The sequence below is a fragment of the Mugil cephalus genome, chromosome 11 (genome assembly GCF_022458985.1).
Source record: "Mugil cephalus isolate CIBA_MC_2020 chromosome 11, CIBA_Mcephalus_1.1, whole genome shotgun sequence".
Lineage (NCBI taxonomy): Eukaryota > Metazoa > Chordata > Actinopteri > Mugiliformes > Mugilidae > Mugil > Mugil cephalus.
The window spans coordinates 27,285,032-27,305,780 of NC_061780.1; the positions used below are offsets into that span (position 1 = coordinate 27,285,032).

Below are 20,749 nucleotides of genomic sequence, written 5' to 3' on the forward strand. Positions count from 1 at the left end.
GGAACCCGCCTCAGGCTTCGTTAACCGCGCAGCATCTTCTCAAATCATCATTTGTTGAACTTCCACGATTTTTACCCACATTTGACAAACATCATTTCCCATCAGCCCTCACAGTTTGGGGTTTAAATGCCACCTCTCAACAGAAAAACACAAGGAACCGCAGTTAAGAAGCGCTGGAAAAAAGAGACGAACTGAACGGGAACAAGGAAAGAAAAACAGAGCTGCCTCCGTCACATATTTCTACACTTCTGCCTAAAAATGGCTCAACTGATCCTGAAAATAGACAAAGACTTGCAGCCTTTAAGGGTCACCTGTAACCAGATCTAAGTCACATACATTCAAGTGTCCCAGTGTACAGAGAGTTCATGTGTATAAACATCTGTATTTATTAATCCTGTGCAAATAGAGCTCATTGCAACTGACACCATCACATCACAGAGCAGCAGGACAACGTGCATCCATGTACTTTTACCTCCACTATCTCCTGCTCTGTAATGAGCAACACCTGATACCTTCTTAATTAAACTGTTGTATATGTGTTTCTGTCCTTGTTGTTCATGTTAACTTTACATCGACCTGCTGAGCGACTACAGATGGAAACCAGCCTCTGGTTATAATCTCACATCTTTACGTTAACATGTGCTGTGTCCCAATAAATAAATGAAGGAAATATTACATGAGGTGAGCCCTTGTCTTCTGTTTCTGCTGATCTGTCGTCTCCAGCATCTTGGAGGAATGTTAGTCCGTTTTTGTAGGATTACAGGTTGAATTAGACTCCATCTGTTCAGACTCATCAGGTTTGGAGATGAACCTTCAGGAGCTGCAGTAATGTCCTGGTTAGGACACCTCATCATTCACTATTTTACTACAAGTCTCTTAATACTGACAGGAACGGAATAAAATGAAATGAATGAATAATGCTCGGTGTGCGGCTGAAATGAGCTGCAGTGTGAAGACACCTCCTTTCGTTCGCTCCAGCACAGGAGCAGAACCTTTGGGGGAACCTCCGTCCTCCTCAGCTTTTATTTATTGGCCTCCTTCCTCCGCTGACAGCTTCCTCTGGACCGACGACACTGAAACAAGAAATCCCTCCGAGCGGAGGCTCTGCATTCATACATCCTCCCTCCATCCTCCCTCCTCCATCCATCCTCCCTCCCCATCCTCCTCCCTCCTCCATCCATCTTCCCTCATCCATCCATCCTTCATCCATCCTCCCTCCCCATCCTCATCCCTCCTCCATCCATCTTCCCTCATCCATCCATCCTCCATCCATCCTCCCACACAGATTCTTTTATTTAAATTCAGGACTTAAGCAGAATATTTACACCACCTGGCCAAAAAACCCTCCTCCCCTCTGGCCTGTGGGTGGAGCTCCTTCAGCTCTGACTCCATAGATTCAATGAGAAGCTTCTGTCTCCAGCAGCTCTTATGTGTTTCATGTTTGATAAATGAGTTCCTGAGACAATCTGATCCTCGTCGTCTGCAGCCATTTCCAAAATGGCCGCCTTTGTGGGCTTTTGTTTGTTTTCAGGGAAATTTTCACTGATTTAACCGTGTCATTTAGGTCATTACTTATATTTCACTATTGGTTTCCCCCAAACCCACGGTGCACTGGAAAGAATGACTGAAAGAAAACAGAAGAATAGACAGAAAAATGTATAAAGAATCCAGGACAGATTGTAGAAATTAAATTAATTAATTAAATTAAAGGCCTTTCACTTTTCAAACCCATTTCAGTGCCTGGACCTGGATTTTTTTATGCGTTTCTCTGTGTGATTTTTCCATTTTCCTTCAATCATGAATATTTCCTACAACCTTTAATGACATATACTTTATATATTATGTTAGAGAAACATCAGCTATGATACAGCAGCTGTATGTGGTTACTATTACAATTAAATGAGTCATCATAATGTATGAAGATAGGAAGTCAGAGACAGATAAAGCTAATTTACTGAGTCCATCTTTGTCTGAACAAGAACAGAAACTGAAGAAGCAAAAATAAAAAAGGAAAACGTTTGATTTTTTTTCTGAAAAAAAAAAAATTGATGAGTGACGTTACAAACTATAATAGAAAAGTGGTTAAAATGATGCCGGTCCATGTGTGGAGGAGGTGACCTGAGCCTCAGGGCGTCTAACGTCCAACATCGTCCTCATCGTCCTCATCGTTTCCTGGAAATTATGCTTTCAGCCGTAAACTACAGGCTCCACAGTCTGAGGCTGAATGGGAAGAAAATGGGAGATTGGAAATTATTCTGCTCTACGTTTTCACAATTTGTGCAGAAAGTGAATGAAATTTATTTGTCACAGTGTTTAAAAAATAAAATGACTCCAGAGAGCTGAGAGAGATGGACAGGGACAGGGACAGGGACATGGACACGGACATGGACATGGACCGTTTAATGAAACTAATAAAAGAGAAAAGAGTCAAAAACGGAAGGAAGGAAGGAAGGAAGGAAGGAAGGAAGGAAGGAAGGAAGGAAGGAAGGAAGGAAGGAAGGAAGGAAGGAAGGAAGGAAGGGAGGAAGGACTCTGACTCTGACTCGGACTCCTCTGAATGAACATGTATTTGTTTGGTTCTTTTATTTTACAGGAAATGAGTTGATGTTGTTCAGCAGAAACAGTGAGATCAGGCTCCGGCTCTGAGGCGTTTCACAGCCTTTTAATAAAAGAACTGAACCAATAACTCCAATAATGTTTGTTCCCACAGTCCCTCATTAAACAGACTCCAGTGAAAGAAGCTTCGTCTTAACAGAACAAACGAGCCCAGAATAAAACTCTCCCTGTTTGTTCCTCTCGTCTCTCGTCAAACTCGGTCTTGTTTCGTTTCCCTCCAGAGCCTCGTCAGGAAAGTTTAACACGTTATACGTTTATAGAAAATAAACTGAAAACTTTGTGGTGCAGACGTGATCAAAGCTACAACAGCGTTCTGTAAAATACCAACAAGCCGACTGTCCGTCCGTTAGGACTCAGGTCTCTGCTTTCACCTGAGCAGCTGATGAACCAGGAACCTTAAAGTCTAAGACTCTTCACCAGTGGAGACATGTTGATGCTGGTCAGAGATCAGAGGAACGTCAGAGGAACATCAGAGTAGATCAGAGGAAGGTCAGAGGAACGTCAGAGGAACATCAGAGTAGATTAGAGGAACGTCAGAGGAACGTCAGAGTAGATCAGAGGAACGTCAGAGGAACATCAGAGGAACGTCAGAGGAACGTCAGAGTAGATCAGAGGAACGTCAGAGTAGATCAGAGGAACTGAAAAGCGCAAATGGCTGTTTTCTCATTATTTATTTATTAGTTTTTACTCATTATGTTTGTCTTTAAAATACTAATATAATAATCTTTAAAATATAATAGAGAGAAAATAATGACACAAAGGTGAGTTCAGACATCTAACATCACATCACATCACATCACATCACATCACATCACATCACATCACATCACATCACATCACATCACATCACATCACATCACATCACATCACATCACATCACATCACATCACATCACATCACATCACATCACATCACATCACATCACATCACACCACACCACACCACACCACACCACACCACACCACACCACACCACACCACACCACACCACACCACACCACACCACACCACACCACACCACATCTCCCACCAGAATGAAGTTACATTTAAACAGAAATAACGTTTATTGTTGTTATTTAATGTAAATACTGTTTTTATACTTTCACATTGTTCTTAAATGTTGTTGTTTGGCCGAACTTTTCCTCAGGGCGTCACCTGCTTCTGGAATAACGACAATGTCAAAAACAACAACAACAACAATAACAACAACAACAACAACAATAATAATAACAATAATAATGCATTGGTTTTATTTTGTGCTTTTCTATTTTTAGTTGCTCAATGTGCTAACAATTGAATGCATTATTCATTTGCTCACACAGTCACGTGGAGGAGGAGGAGTAAGTGGAGGAGGAGGAGGTGGAGGGGTGGAGGAGGAAGTGGAGGTGGAGGTGGTGGAGGAGGTGACAGTGACAGTGTGTGTCTGTGTGTGTTGCAGGTGCAGTGGCCGTGCATTAATCCCAAATACAAAGTGAAGAAGAAGAACTACAAGAACTCTGGGATCGTGATCCTGAACCAGTGCAAGGTGACAGAGCTCGTCCTCCACCTGCTCGTCTGGTTGTGTGTCAGGTTGACGTTGTCGTGGTGTGACAGCCCGTTAGAGGAACCAATTAGGACGAACCTGACACTTCCTGCCCGACGCTGGTGGATGGAGCTCAGTGAGGGCCGGATAACATTTATCCTAATGACACTCGACACATGAAGAGCTCCCGCTTCACAATGATTTAACGGCTGCTCTGAGAGAGCGACGCCTGAATGAAGTGTGGCACAACACGCCGACAAATTACTGAGGCGCAGTGAGGCAGCGAGCTAATTCACAGCTGATGGATGGAGGGATGGAACCAAACGCTGCGGAGGAGCAGGAGGAGGCTGCAGATGACAGAATGAGATCAGGTGACGGGCGGCAGGTAACCAGCAGCAACCTCCTTCCATCAGCTGATGTTTAATGATGGTCAACATCCGCTCTGATCTCATTCTGTCTGAGCAGCCTGGAGGGGGTGGGGGCACCGAGGAAAACCAGAGCCCCAGATAGACCCAGGTCTACATTTAGTTTCATTATCAGAAAAAAAAACACACAATCTAGTCTTAAATATGAGGAAACATTTAATTATTTAATTCATTCTCCATGACCCAGTTTCTCTTCACATTCAGCTCATGACTCATGTCCTGACATTTTCTTTCAGAGTTCACTGGTAGAATTCACAGTTCATTGGTCCATCAATGATGAGCAGATGCAGCAGAACAGGCCCAAACCAGGACATTAGCGCCCCCATGTTTCATGGAGGGATGAGGTTCTGATGCTGGAATGCAGTGTTGGTTCATCTCAAAACATTTCATGTGTTTCGTTGGGTTCTGAATCATTTTTATGTTGAATGTTGAGGTTTTCTGTGACTGGAGTGAAACAGGATTTTAGAAGAATGTTGATGCTGCTGATTTTCAACATTTTAAATATTTAAACTCTTCTTGTTTTTGTCCACAGATCATTAAGATGCACTCGTTCCTGGATTACATCATGGGAGGATGTCAGATCCAGTTCACAGTGAGGACACACACACGCACACATCAACACACACACTGACACACACACACACACCAACACACACACACTGACACACACACACACACACACACACACACACACACACACACACACACACACACACAGCGACACACTGACACACACACCGATACACACACCGACACACACACCAACACACACACCAACACACACACCAACACACACCAACACACACCAACACACACCAACACACACTGACACACACACACACCAACACACACCAACACACACTGACACACACACACACATACCGACACACACCAACACACACACGTGGATAAACACACAAATGCACACAGGTCATGTTGTCGTGTGTGTGACGGGGTAAAATAAATTAATAACCCATCCTGTGGTTCCGTGTGTCAGTGTGGCCCCTGGACCTGGCGTCACCGTGGAAACAGTAACCAAGGCAACTCTGCTCGGGCAGCATCCGCTCTGTGTCCCAGTTACGGGGGGGGGGGGGTCTGACCGGCTGAACCATCCCAGCGTGTTTCATGTTCCTTCATTTTGGGTCAGTTTCAGTTTAATTAGTGAAACGACGTCATGAGAAACATTAAGTTTATTCATTTATAATAATTATTTAATTAACGATGGTATATTAATTCCATTATTACTTATTTATTTATTGATTTATTTTTATATTTTAATTATTAATAAATAATTTTATTTTATATATTAACTATCTTGAGTTTTTATTTTATTTATTATTTTTCATGTGCAAATTAACTGTAACCAAACAGTTTCTGTTGTGGACCAATAACGTCTCAGTAGCAAACTAAATGAAATAAAGGCTGAAGTGATGGAGACATTCGTGACCATCACAAACAGGATTTCTCAGGGTTCATTTTCTGACCTAAAACATGTCAGAAACATGAGGACGTCCTCTTTAAAAGCGTTTCCTGGTTCGTCAGTATGAGTGAATACGAGAGGAAGAAAAGAGCGTGAGCAGAGAAATCGCTCGTGTCCCGACTGAAAACAACATGAAACATTTAAACGTTCAGGGAGAGTTGACACGTGTCGAAATGATTCCTCTGAATATTTCATCAACAAAAACATTTGGTGTCTAGAGAACGATGGAGGAGCTCAGCGGCTGATGTGTAGTTTAGTTTAGCTCCAACAGGTAAAAAGGAAACACAATAGTCACACAGGAATAGACACAGTGAAAATAAATAACACAAAAGAAAAAAGAAAAATAAAAGAGACATAAACATGGACGCGTCTCCTCCACATATAAATACATCTGAAACTACAAGAAGACTCTTTGGTTCATCGTCCTGGTCATTTTAAACCTAATAGTGTTGATTTTAAATTATGACACAAAGAGACACACTAATCAGCCACAATATTATGACCAGGAGAAGTAAATAACATTAAAACCATCTAGTGTGATCTGCTGGGAAACTTCTGGACCTGACATTTGTTGGTGTGGATGTTACTTAGACACTCCCACTGAGACCACCAGATCCCAAACTGATCCAGACCCAGAAGGTCCGTGTCCGTTCTCTGATGAGTCACCTACACAGTATAAGGAAGGTGGTCTTTATGTTATGGCTGATGGGTATGTCTGGGTCACCTGATCTCTCTGAAGGGTTGGAGGACTCGATGACTGGACATTCTCAGACGCTGGTCTCTGGGTGGTTGTTCCAAAACTGAATCTCTTCTGTGATTGGTCGCTCTGCCTCCAGGTCGCCATCGACTTCACGGCCTCTAATGGAGATCCTCGTAACAGCTGCTCCCTGCACTACATCCACCCCTACCAGCCCAACGAGTACCTGAAGGCCCTGGTGGCCGTGGGGGAGATCTGCCAGGACTACGACAGGTTGGTCCAGTAGAGCCGGGTTCAGCCAGTCCGGACTCAGGGTCTCAGTCTTCTCTGAGGATTTAGAGGCCGGTGGTTTTCTTCTCGTCTCAGATCCTCCAGGCTTCACTCTGTTCCTCCCAGGCTTTTACCGTATCACGTTTCATTAAAGTCACAGTTTATTCTGGTCTTGAAGAGAAAGTGTTTCAGATCTGAGACAGCTCAGTTCTGTCTCCTCCTCACTCCTCCCCAGGTAGAAGTTATGATGGTTTAAAGCTGTTTCTCCATCACGATGCACCCACTGATCGTTCTCCTGGAGTTAACCGCACTCCTCAGAGCGCTGCCCAAACTCCACACACTCCACACACACACATCCCACTGAGCAAGCACACACAAACTCACACAAACTCACACAAACTCACACAAACTCACACAAACTCACACAAACTCAGATAAACTCAGATAAACTCACACAAACTCAGACAAACTCAGACAAACTCACACAACCTCAGATTAACTCAGATTAACTCAGATAAACTCAGACCCGTGTGTCATTGTGTCAGAGTCTACGTGTTGATGCAGTTACGTCATATTTTGCAGCTTTGCTCAAACTTCATGGGTTGATAAGAAGTTAAAGAATCGGTTTCATTAAAGCTGAAGTTCTCTAACTAAACAACAAACTGACTCTGTGGTTAAAACTTAATTAAACTAAAGAAGATCTTTTTCTTGAAGCGATAAAGAAAACCAACCTTTTAATTTAAAAGCCGAACCACAAGTCAACATTTCAAAGAATAAGACTGAAATTAGTCAGTTGTTAATTTTCAGGTCACGACTTTATTCACTTATTAAAAGAGGAAACTGTTGCTCGTGATTACAGATATAAATATATTTCAATGACTTCAGTAATTACATCATCAGGTCTCACCTGCTCCATCTTAATTAAAGCAAATACGTCCCCATTAAATCGTCCTCAGACAGAACTGAGCAGCAGCGCCACCATGTGGTCAGTAGAATATTGTATCAGCTGCTGTCTCTGATGGATCTCTACCTACCACTGGACCAGATCCAGGGATACATGGAAGGAGACTTGGAGACATGATCCAGATTTAGGAACCAGATGGAAAGACTCTGACATTAAGTTAAGATCTAATTTATTTTAGAGACAAAGACTCGGATCAGACCTGAACCCTGAAGCTTCTTCCATCCTCAGAGGAACCAGGTCACTGCTGAGAAACAAACACCTGTGATGATGAAGGAAATAAAGACACGGGGAGTTACTGAGGAAATAATGAGCGGCGTCTTTATCGTCTAATTCTAAAAGTTTGTTCTAAAATATGAATCAATGTGTAACTTAACTCCACGTGGCTGCAGACCTCCTCCTCCACAGATCAGCCCTGGTCAGTAGCTGGTCTACACCACCTCCACATGTGGACTGTCACCAGATCAGCGTTCACACCTGGACTCTAGAGATGATTTCTGAATCTTAAATCAGTCTCATTTCATCCTGTGAATGTCTCCTGTACAGAGGACATGGTGATAATAATATGACAGTAGAAGTATTTAACTCTTTCTTCTTTTCCATCTCAGTGACAAAATGTTCCCGGCGTTCGGCTTCGGAGCTCGAATCCCTCCTGACTACAAGGTAATTCAGCTGCTCCCAGCATGCATCCTGTCAGCATGGGGGTGGGGGTGGGGGGGTTTGGAAGGTGAGGCCGACCTGGTCAGAAGTCTGTGATTAACCACCGCCCCCCCGTCCTCGTTGCCCCAGGGTGCCACCGGGTGGAATTGCAGCTCCTCCTGCCCCCTCGTTTCCTTTCCCATGATCCCCTGCGGCGCGCGGCCGCCGCTCGTCTGACGCTTTATTCAAAAGATCTCCTAAAAGCACTGATTACCTCCATTCAGAGCGCGCTGCCTGAAAATAAGTGTCATCGCCTGATTAAAGTTAAAGTTAGAACAGAATAATGTTGAACAGTACAGAATGGTGCGTTAACGTGTAATCAGACTGATTCACGGCGACGGCTCAGCTCTGGAAGGTCAGGTCACTTCCTCCTGGCACGAAATAATATGAAACATATTTAGTTTTAAATCTTTAAACTGATAAGACACAGAGGACACAAAGTAAAAAACCCTGAATCTCCACTGGGTCTGAATATCTACAGTGTAAAGACTTCTGTGAAGGCTCAGTCATCCAGGTCATAGTTTATCCACAGTTTAAAATCGTGTTAAAAAATGGAACTGGTCTTGTTAAGTTTTTGAGAAGATGTTTCATCCAAGTAGCTTCTTCAGTTCTAAGGGACCGGAGGGAAGTTTGAGATTTAGAGCCAGAAACTGATTTGTTCCCTATGAACTGTGGTCTCAAAACTCTACAAATGCAGTTGCCTTTTAAAACCCTTTTTGAATCTACGCTGTAAAAAATAAATGATCTTGCAGCAAAATAAATCCAATAAAACGAAACAAAAAAGACACATTTAGCATCAACTGAACTGTAAAGCAGTGATAAAGCGACATCTATATTAGAATGCATTGGCTAGTGTACCTAATAAACTGGCATGCTGCAAAATTCAGAAACCAGCTTCAGTTCCACACATGTGACCCGTCACTGGTGGAAGTAAAGCTCACAGTTCAACAACCCTCAAACCTAAACGCAGCATCGGCCTGGGGGCCGTTGCCCCTGGAAACCGGGCGAGATTGACACTTCCTGTGCAGCCACCTGTCCTGAGAGCGACCAGTAAGAGGATCAGTGCTTCAGCGCCTCGGATTAGATGTCAAGAAGAAAATGAAAGGCTGTGAAAAAAAGATGAAGGCGAGGAGATGGAGAGTGCTTATTTCATTGTTGAAGTTCTTTTATTTTTCTGATGCAGACATCAAACATACTTGTGTCTCCCTCCCCTCCCGCTGCAGGTCTCCCACGACTTTGCGGTGAATTTTAACGAGGAGAACCCGGAGTGTGCAGGTAGGTGCTTTGATTCTCTTCAGTCTTTGAACAGAAAAACAGCAAGAAACTCAGATATTTGACAGGGAGCCTCAGAAGTCCGAGCGGCCGCCACTCTTTGATGTGAGAATTAGTTTGATGGCGACGAGGTGGAAGGAGCCACATCGATCAGGACGTTGATGTCTCCAGGTGACTCAGCTGTGAATGAGTCCAGGTTTGGTCCACGTGTTGGACAAAACTACATTTAACCTTCACCAGACAACAAACTCAGAAATCTCCATCTTCTTCTGGATCGTATAATGAGCTCAATGGTAGAATGTGATGACGTCCAGGAGAAATAAAATGTCCAAAGGTTGAATTGTGTGAACGTTGCCTCCTGTAGTGAATCAGTAGCATTTTGGAGCGAGATTCACTTTAAGAGGTAAAAATCCCAACGTGGAGGAACTTTGGGTTCTTTGTTAGATCCTAATGTCCAGATGGAGAGTGGACCTGGTTTTGTTTCACTAGAACCTTTGGAGAACATGTGAGCTCTGTGGTGTTCTAGAAACTCTGGGTCCAGGTTCATGCATTAGACCTGATCCTGACTGATTTGGCACCCTGGGGATTCGGAGCATCTATAAAAGACATTCAGTCTGTGTTTGGGGTTTTTGTGCAGCACCAAAGGTGAAACCAACCTTTTAATTTCTCATTCCCAGAGACTGATCATCCTGACAGGTTTTAACTCTTAGCTACTTACTAAGCACATACTTGATCGTTGCGTTTAGTCCGTGATACACAGATGGTTTGTCCAATCACCTGAAAAGTCTCTTTACATTTAGAGTCTCAGAGGACAACCTCCCAACTGGAAATAAACCTGTAGCTAGGAGCGTCTCGATCAGACTGTGATTTCATGGCTGTTACACACCAAGCTGCTGGGGTGGTTCTAGTTGTTGCATCACTGGTTCTTGTCCAATCTCCTAATTAATTCACTGATTGGCTGTTAAGCTGAACGACTACTGTACAACTGTCTCCAGCCCTAATCGTCTTCCTAGCTTCTTAGCCTCCCAGCTAATAGTCGCTCTTCCTGTTTCCCCATTTGCTTAAAAGATGAATCCCGACTCGTGCCACAAACTGAACTGAAGCGAAACCGACTGAAGAGGATTTTAAATTTTATTGAAAACCACTGGATCACCTTGAACACTGTTTTTCTCACTATTTTTGTAAATTTGTTCATGACGATAATTCTGTACATATTTTGCGTACATCATTTTCTATTTTATTTTACGAGATAATAGTTATATTTTACTATTATTTTGTTTTAACTTTCTTTTTACTTTAGTGTTTTTTTTTTTATGTGCATCTAAGCTACTGTGATGAAGTAAGTTCCCTTGTGGATCATTGAAGTCTGTCTAAGGTGTGAAGCAACATTTATATTTAATAAAGGACGTGTGGTCTACGAGCTACCATTAAGCTAATGCTACTAAAAGGAAAGTTAAATGTGACTCAATACCAAGAATGTTTTTGATGTTAATGTGAACATTAACTGAAAACCTAAGAGAGATTTGAGCTTTAACATTTGAGCTTTAACAAGAGAGTAAGAGCATTTTTTAACATTAGTGAAAACAAACTCATTGAAGGAAAAATGATGGGTGTGTGTCTGGGATGTGTTTAGCTTAGCTTAGCATAGCATAAAAACTGAAAGCCATTAGAAAGAGATTAGCTAGAAGCATCAAAATAAGTTCCAACAGATCCTTATACCTGAACAGGAGAGATGTTTCAGCGTTGGAGCGTTTCCATGTTTCCTCCGTGTTAACAGGACGTTCACATCTGTTTCCACTTCTTTATTTAGTGTTTATTGGTAGAGAGAGAGAGAGAGAGAGAGAGAGAGAGAGGAACAGACGTCTTGAAGGTCTCTCGTCCTCTTGGCTGCTAAAGGTCACTGATGAGCTCAGAGAGACACTGAACACTTCATTAAGTCTGAGTGTGTGTTGGTGTGAAGGAGGTTGTGTTCTCAGTGACCTTCAGACACTAAATCACATCAGTGCTGCCTCTGGGCATGATGGGACGCCACTCAGCACATCCAGACAGAACGTCCTCCACAAACCCCACGGAACCACAGATAAAGCTTTAAAACAACACTTCGTTTATTTATCACAAACTTTAGTTTGTGGAGATTATCAGTCGTCCAGGTCATAGTTTATCTAAAAAGGCAGCTGGACTCGTAGAGATTCATGTTTCATCCAAGTAGTTTATTCAGTTCTAATGGAGGAAGGAGGAAGTTTGATATTTAAATATGACTTGTTTTCCATATAAATGACCAGAAAAATGAATACAACCAAACACAGAGAAGACGGGTGGTTTAAAGAGGAGCAGAGGAGGACTGAGATAGAATCTGACATCTATTTATAATCCAGTCTGAACTTCTGCCCCCAAGAAATTTCAACCTCATTCACACCTGGAGACTGGAGCCTATGACTGATAATGGGTCTACACCATGGAAAGAGGGCGGGGACAAACAGCCCCCCCTCCTTTAACTACAGGTCGGTATCTAGACGTTAATGGACATTAGTTTTTTTCACAGAAACAACACACAGACTTTTTTATTTAAATCTCAACCTTCCTCCAGTCCCTTAAAACAGAAGAAGCTGCTCAGATGAAACATTTTCTCTCAACTCTACAGGTCCAGTTGCATTTTTAAGCACTTTGTTTGGATCTTAGCTTTAGCGTCTTTGTGCATCATTTATCTCATAAATACATGACACCAGGATGCATTATGGGTAGAGGACGGTGGAGTCAGTGTGATGTTTGAGACCTTGGATCCTTAAATTTACGTGAATGATCCTTTGACTCGTAGCTCCTCCCTCCACTTTCATGGACACAGGATGATGATTCTCCCTGGAACCAGATCTGAGTCTAGTCCAGGACAAACCATTTTGATCCATGGAGACTCGCAACCTGAAGCAGGACTTAAAGGATCCGATGCCAATATCAAGATACTTCAGAGTCTGGAAGAGGTTTTGGCATTTTTGGTATTAAAAGAGGAACCTGCACAATATTAGGCAGGTGTTCATAATGTTCTTTGTAGTTCACAGACTGGTACAGGTCAGGACCATCATGGCCCAAACCAGTCTGGTTCTGATGGCTCCAACAACACATAGAGGCTGGCGTTCAGTTCTGAACTGAACTAAACTGAAGAAGTTAATCGGATGGGTGGTGAAATTCTACAAGTCCAGTTTCCTTTATTCAACAGCTTTTGGATTAGCATGACCTGGATGACTGAGAACCTTCACAGAACCAGAGTCTGGTTCAGTCGACTTGTTGACACAAGGTGGTGAAGATGAAACAAGAAGCTTTGGTGGAGAACCAAACCCCATATGAGAATCCAACATCTTTGTGAATCCCATGGACTGGCAGCACCTTCAAACCGTTCCTCAAACTGGTTCTGTTTTGCCGAACCCTTCTCTGGTCATAGTTTCTGTGTTTGTGTCCTGTCAGGTATCCAGGGTGTGGTGGAGGCCTACCAGGCCTGCCTACCTAAGCTGCAGCTCTACGGCCCCACCAACATCGCCCCCATCATCCAGAAGGTCGCCAACTCAGCCTCACAGGAGGTCCACACCAAAGAGGCCATGGTGAGAGAGGATTTATCCAGAGAGCTGCTTAGTGAAACTTCAGTCTGTTTCACCTTCACAAAAACAGTCAGGAAGCCTGAACCTTGACCTTTTCTGGAGATAGTCCTGGTTTATTTCAGGTCTCGTTGAAGAGGTTTGATTGTTTTTCTCAACGTTCATCTTCCAGCAATACTTCATCCTGCTGATCCTGACGGACGGCGTCATCACAGACATGGCCGACACCAGGGAGGCCATTGTGCAGGCCTCCCACCTCCCCATGTCCGTAATCATCGTCGGGATCGGGAACGCCGATTTCAGCGACATGCAGATGCTGGACGGTGACGACGGGATCCTGCGGTCGCCCAAAGGAGAACCTGTCCTCCGGGACATCGTCCAGTTTGTCCCCTTCCGCAACTTCAAACACGTGAGTCCACAACAAAATGTAATCATTTCTGTGTTTGATCTTTCTGCTTGAAAAAAAAAAAAAAAAATCCTCCTTGAGGAGTTCCACATGGCATGGTTTCAGTTCTATTATTCTTACATGTTCACATGTGGTTTTTATTTGCTTTGCTCATAGTGCTGATCACAAACTCCTCGAAGACACTGATATATTTGACTGTAGCACATAAATCACTGACTAATGCAACATACAGCAACTCAATAAGACAAGAACTGTGGAATCAGAGTCGAAGGAAGCTCTCAGGAAAACAGCTTGTTTACTAGATGAGTTCTATATCATTGTTATAGCAGCAGCTCTATTCTTGGACCTGGATGCCAACATTCATTTATTTATGCACATTAATTAACATTTCTGTAAATGTGCCAGTGTTAGCCAAGAGGCTAATTTTCCATGCAATGATTAGACACTGCATACAACTAAAATAATGATAATGATAAAAGATATTACTGGTTCCCTGAAATGTGCTCACAAAAATGAATTAACAACATCATTAAATCTCCATCTTCTTCTGGATCGTATAATGAGCTCAATGGTAGAATGTGATGATGTCCAGGAGAAATAAAATGTCCAAAGGTTGAATTGTGTGTATGTTGCCTCCTGTGGTGAATCAGTAGCATTTTGGAGCCAGATTCACTTTAAGAGGTAAAAACCCAAAGTGGAGGAACATTTTGGGTTCTTTGGTTTGATCCTTATGTCCAGATGGAGAGTGGACCTGGTTCTGTTTCACTAGAACCTTTGGAGAACATGTGAGCTCTGCGGTGTTTCTAGGAACTCTGGGTCCAGGTCTGGTCCAGGTCTGGTCCAGGGGTTGATAGATGAGTTCAGAATGATGTCGTTACTATCAGGGTGGTTTCTAGTCTCTGATCTAGAAGATATTTTAGTGAAAAGACCTTTTTATTGTAATGGTTTTCTAAATGTCTGGTGTCTATTACCAGAATTTCATAGTCTGTTTAACTGGACTAAAGAACTCCCCTTTCACCATAATGTTCATTTGTTGGATGTGTTCATGTTAGCTGCTGTAAAGCATTCCCTCTTGTTACTGGGAGCAGTGTTGTGTAAATGATTATCACAAACACATTTAGCTGTTCACCGCCTCTGTTGTTCAACAGCTAAAAACCTCTAAATATGGGCACCAGATGGTGCGTTTATTTGAAAAATCTCATCTCGATGGAAAAGCATGCCGTGCTTATATATAACTGTGTGTGACCCTAAAATAACTGTGGGTGATTCTGAAATGTGAGGAAAGCAATAAGCCAGGACGAGGAGAGTAGAAAGTGTTTTAAATTCATGATCACAACATATTAGAAGTGGAGGAGGAGGATTAAATTAGTTTTCACTCTGGAAGAAGGAAGGAAGGAGGGAGGGAGTCTGGCGACCAGTCTTAAGTGGGAAATTTTTTATTACTCTCAAATGAATTTTCAGTCTTTAACACGTCTGAAGGTTATTGACAGTAGAGATGTATCTGCTCCGTTCTGACTCATTTTAGAGACGCTGCTTGTGTCTTTCCTCCAGGGTTTAATCTGTGTGACGGATGAGTTTCTGTCTCTGGACCTGAAACACAACGACTCTCATACAGACAATAACTGCTGCTGATGTTTCTCGAAGGGAAGTCAAGAAATAAAAGCCAGAGGGTCCACCACAGCACAGAACCCATTTAAATACAAGATATGCTGCATTATGCATGTGTGTGTATTTGTGGGTGGGGGTTAAATATTTTACTCTGTTCACATTCTTGTTGATGAACTTTCAAAATAGTACAAAATCCACTTCATTAACCTCATAATTCCCTGGGTTCAAGGAGGTTAATGTCGTTTAAAAAGACAAATAAATCAGGAATAGATTCAGAACTATCAGGTCTGTGTTCCTGACCCTGGTCTCTGTGGAACCTGGTCTCTGTGGACCTTGGTCTCCATATGGACCCTGGTCTCTATGGACCCTGGTCTCTGTGGACCCTGGTCTCTGTGGATAGGTCAGACTTCAGTAACTTTGTGTCAAACTATCTTCTGGATTAGAGAGTTTAAACCACCCTTAGAGCACTACAGTGCTTAGCATCATTCCGGACTGATTCAGGTAGAATATGAAGTGAAGGCAGTCGAATGCCAAAGTACCAGAGTGACCCTTTAATAGGATCCTGTAAGGAGCTGCCTTTGTTTTTTGTTTTTTTGTTCTATGTACCACATGACCGCCGTCCTCTCTTTCTCCATCTCAGGCGTCTCCAGCTGCTCTGGCTAAGAGCGTTCTAGCAGAAGTGCCCAACCAGGTGGTTGACTACTACAACAGCAAGGGCATCAAGCCCAAAGTGCCCAGTCAGTTCCCGTCTTCCAGGCCGTTTGGCCCTTGAGCTCCGGCGCTACTGCTGCCCCAGGACAACTCTCTTCGACTGAGAAAAATGTTTACTGTCTCTTGTTTAATGTTAATGTGGAGGTTAAAGGTGCTACACAAAGTATTTTACCAGTAAGCAAACAAGGCCTCCATAGTGGAGGTCTTCACAGGTCCATTCATTTCTCTGGGGCCAAGAGTCCAAATTTTTCTTGGTCCAGTTGAGTCAGGTCCCATTTTGAGTGTCCACTACTGTTCATGGTGTTATTTATGGCTCATGGTGTCTCAGTCACAGCAGGAAACAAGCGAGGAACAAGTTTAGGGACTGATCTTGAGTTTTGGGTCCAATCTGTTGAGTTCAGGTCTAGCTGAGCTCGGATCCACGTTAGATCTCTGGAAACAAATATATGCATGCATGGTTCGGGTTCAGGTTTTGCTGTGAACACGTCTAGTGGGAGGGACTACAAGAAGGAAGAAGTTTGACGGATTACACTGAAGAGACAGAGGCCATTCTCATCTCATCTGATCTCATCTCATTATCAGAACCAAGATAAAGACGAATGGAACTCATTTCTAACCTGTAAATATTGTTCAGTTCAGCGTCCATGTGTAATTCTTATTAGCATAATTTAAGAGCTTGTTCCTTCATCAAAGGTGTTAGCTAGGAAGCATGACTTTTTGGGGAATTGTAGCAAACCTTTTGTGTTAGTGTTTACAATAAAGATCCATTAACATTTTAGCATTAGCATTTACAACATTTCAAACCACAATCATTTCGTTCCAGTGGCTTTTCTAAGGGGCCGTAGAGTTGTGTAGCCTGTTGGTACTGACAGAATCTAAAAAGGTTGAAGGGACCGTAGATAACCCTGCTCGATGGAGTATAACCTGCTGAAAGTGCAGTTATTAAACCATGTGATACACTATGTTAACAAATGAGCTAAAGCTAGCCAACACGTATAATGCTATGTAGCTTCCGAAGTTTTGAGCTGATTATAAACAGTAGTAGTTTAAACAAAAATTTAATAAGACCCACTCACTCCATGTTTTTATCAGCAGTTGCAGACCGTAAACCCAGTGAGCAGGGATTTCTTTGAAGGGTAAAACAAATCTAGAGACGTAAACATATGCAGATAAAAGAAGCTGGTTCCTTAGACAGTTCCTGTGTCTTTAACAGTAGCATTAGGCAGTAATTCCTCTCATCTGAAGTTTCATGTTGAAAAATGCTAAGTGAAGCACCTTTAGCATCCGTTGTGCATGCCGGGCCGATGATGGCTGAGCAGACTGTAGCGTTCAGAAGAGTTTCAGACATGGAAAGCACACAAACAGTGACCAATTCAAACACTGTTTCCCTGCAGACAGCATGACGGCGGGGAACAGTCAATGAAGGAATGTATGAACACCCCTCTCCCTCGTCCCAGTTTGTTTTTATAAGAGTTTATCGAAATTTTGCTATATTTCGTAAGGTTCGTATGTTGTAAAGCATTTTGGATCTCTGCCAGATGAACAAGCGAGCTGCCTTCACAGACGTCTGCATCCTCTCTGTTTTTTCATAAAGGCGAGGCAGATGCATGAACTGTTGTTTTGCATGCAAATCTCCATGTGGGACTCCTCAGTCCTTGTGGTTTCTGTTTCCTGGTAGTTGAATAATAATGATGTTTACAATGTGCCCGACGTTGGGGCTGTTCTACTCTCAAGCATGTTCACATGTAAACGAAAATGTGTGAGTAGATTTAAAAGCACAAAACTGAGTATCTTTGGAGAACTTTCTAGATTATGGTGATAGAGTTTGGTCACTTTGTGGCACAACATCTGTCCATCTTGTCTTCATGTCTCTGGAACTAATTCACTTCTTACTTTTTAAATATGGTAATTTTATTCATGATGATTGAAACAACCACCTCTGCTGCTGTACTACACATCATTCCTCCACTGCTTATCCAGACCGGGCTATTAGTTCCAAGATGTCCCAGATGTCCCTGTCCCTCGTCTCAGTCTCCTCCTTAGGGAGGAGTTTTCAGGCCAGGTGGGACTATGGATCCCATTAACGCACAAACAAATTCTGGGTCAGCCTAAGGTTCTGCACACGGAACAACTCCATCTGCTGCCTCCTATGATGATGTCAGTGCTAACGTTTGAAATCAGAACCACGCCGTGATCTGTCCGTCCATTTTTTGCTGCTGATTTGGTGTCCATCCATGGTGGTACCAGACTAAACACTGTAGTCCATCCATCCTCTGAACTATACTGACTATCCAACTCTTCCTGGAGGCTTCCCAGGAGTCTCTAGGTAGCCAGACTAAGCCGGGGAATCCAGACAACAAAAAGAGGCCAAAACTAAGACAGCTGTTGGGTTTCTTGTGGACGTTTCACCTCTTGTCTAAGGAGCTTCTCCATTTACAGGTGGACACCACCAGGTTACTATTAAAACTCCCAGCCTGGTTAGCCTGAGGCTCTTTCTAGATAGCTCCACCTTGGTGATGCTAAAGTCTAAAGACAGGACTCTTCCGTGATCTGTCCGTCCATTTCCAGCTGCTTATTTGGGTTTCAGTCACAGTGGTATTAGGCCAAACAAGGTAGTCCATACAAGGGAGCTTTTCCTCAAGGTTTCCAAGAATTTCCAGGTATCCAGAAAACACTAGCACTCTATAAAACCTTAGCCTTAGTCTCATCCTCCAGTATTCCTTCTGAGCTTGGTGATAAGATGCCTAAACCACTTCAACAAGTGTCTGTGAAGGTTCTCAGACCAGGTCACAGTGTTGGTGGTTTCTTGAAGATATTTTTCCACTTGTCCAAATAGCTCCTTCTTCTTTTTTTAAAGCAGTTCCTATTAAAACCTGAACTGCCTATCTATCAGTCATTTATAACTGAAGACACGGTTGAAACGTTGTTAGGAATCTCAACAAGTGCAGATGTCCTTGTTTCAGCTTGTTTTTCTATGTAAATATACCTCAAAAAGCCTCACATTCAACATAAAGGAGCACCTGGTCGTAGGCCCAGTTCCCTCTAAGATGTTCATCATATTTATTTCAAAATCTTTTCATACAGGCTGTAATGAAGACAGGTCATTATTATCACTGTGAAAGGTCAGTGAAGTGTTTACATTCCTGCTGATGCTGCAGCAAACTACCCAAAGTCCTCCCAATAGCCCCCATGGCCTACCCTGCCCAGATGAGATATACTGTAGTTGCCCCCAGGTTGTTGCCTTAGTTGAAAGTGTTTAGGAAATCTTCACAGGCCAGTAAACTGTTCAGATTTCACCTGGCTCCTGTCAACACAACATACTGGAAGAGACTCTTACTTAAACGTGTGATTTCTGTTGCTGAATGGATGTTGAATTTCAGATTAATGAATGAATACGACCCATGGACAAAGGGAATAAATCAGCCTTTAAGATGTCATTCAAAGTGTGTGACATTGAAAAATAACAGCAGCTGGTTTCCCTGAAAAAAACTATGACATGTCTGGTTTGTCAGTTTTTAACTGGTTTTTAGTCTCTGCCAATGATTTACTGCCACTTTTGTTTGTCCCGTTGAACAAAGAGAACCAAGATGGAGGACAGGTGTTGAGTCACATGGCCTATTGTTGTGTTAACATGCAGTATTGTGTGCAAAACAATGACAAAGTGACTTATGATAATAAAAATTTTATCAGTAACCTCAGAGTGTCTCCGTGTGATATGACAGGTTGGGTTGTGGGAGTGGCTGAAAGCAGCAGAGTTAATAAATTATTACATTTTACTCAGTTTACTAACACAAACTTTTTTCTGATGTGTATGACCATGTTACTCTGCTGTCCAGCATATTAAGACCTGACCCCAAGATCTGAGCAGAGACAGTCCCCAAAGGAGTCACTCTATTTCTGGGGCGGCTAGTGTTGAGAAAAATCATGATTTTAAGACTCTGAGTAAGTTGAGACTTTATTTGTAATGTTGAACATATTCATACAGATCATATCACACTAGAAGTGAGACACTGTTCCAAGGACACCAGCTTCATGGCCTTGATGTTCCTCGTGATCAGGATTGAACTAAACAGTGATTTGGATATTTCCAGAGCAAAAACATAACGGTAACAAGTGACCAAGCCCAGTCCCATGTGTTAATGAAGCTCACAACAGTATATAAGATGAACTCACATGGCTCTCAGAACTCGGGCTCTTTTTTAAGGATTAAACTCTGCTCGCATCAAACTTGGACCGTCTTTGATCTTTTTAGCTTTTTTTAATTATCTTCAAGTGTTTTTCTTTGACTTTCTCTGAAGATTCTTTCTGACCTCGAAGACATTTCAGATACTAGTAAATTCCAGGAACTACAGGCTATTGTCTGGCTTTACCCTGCATCTCATTTTCTTTCAGCATTAGCTCGTTCCTTATGATTGCATGTTCCTTTTCTAGTGGAGTCCCAATTAAGAGTTATTTTTTGTACCCTGTCGGATCTAATGTTAAATGTCCTAAAGTTAGTC

The 20,749-nt window shown here is 42.6% G+C and overlaps 1 protein-coding gene across 1 annotated transcript in view; it reads left to right on the top strand.

Moving 5' to 3' along the window:
* Positions 1-19,950, top strand: part of cpne4a (copine IVa) — a 48,392-nt gene extending 28,442 nt beyond the window's left edge. The window contains exons 9-16 of the mRNA XM_047599737.1: positions 4,054-4,140; positions 5,095-5,154; positions 6,879-7,012; positions 8,579-8,633; positions 9,893-9,944; positions 13,398-13,531; positions 13,698-13,934; positions 16,180-19,950. Of these exons, the coding sequence (XP_047455693.1) occupies positions 4,054-4,140; positions 5,095-5,154; positions 6,879-7,012; positions 8,579-8,633; positions 9,893-9,944; positions 13,398-13,531; positions 13,698-13,934; positions 16,180-16,311 (891 nt within the window). The 3' untranslated portion in view covers positions 16,312-19,950. The remainder of the gene's footprint in view (positions 1-4,053; positions 4,141-5,094; positions 5,155-6,878; positions 7,013-8,578; positions 8,634-9,892; positions 9,945-13,397; positions 13,532-13,697; positions 13,935-16,179) is intronic.
* Positions 19,951-20,749: the final 799 nt, after the last annotated feature.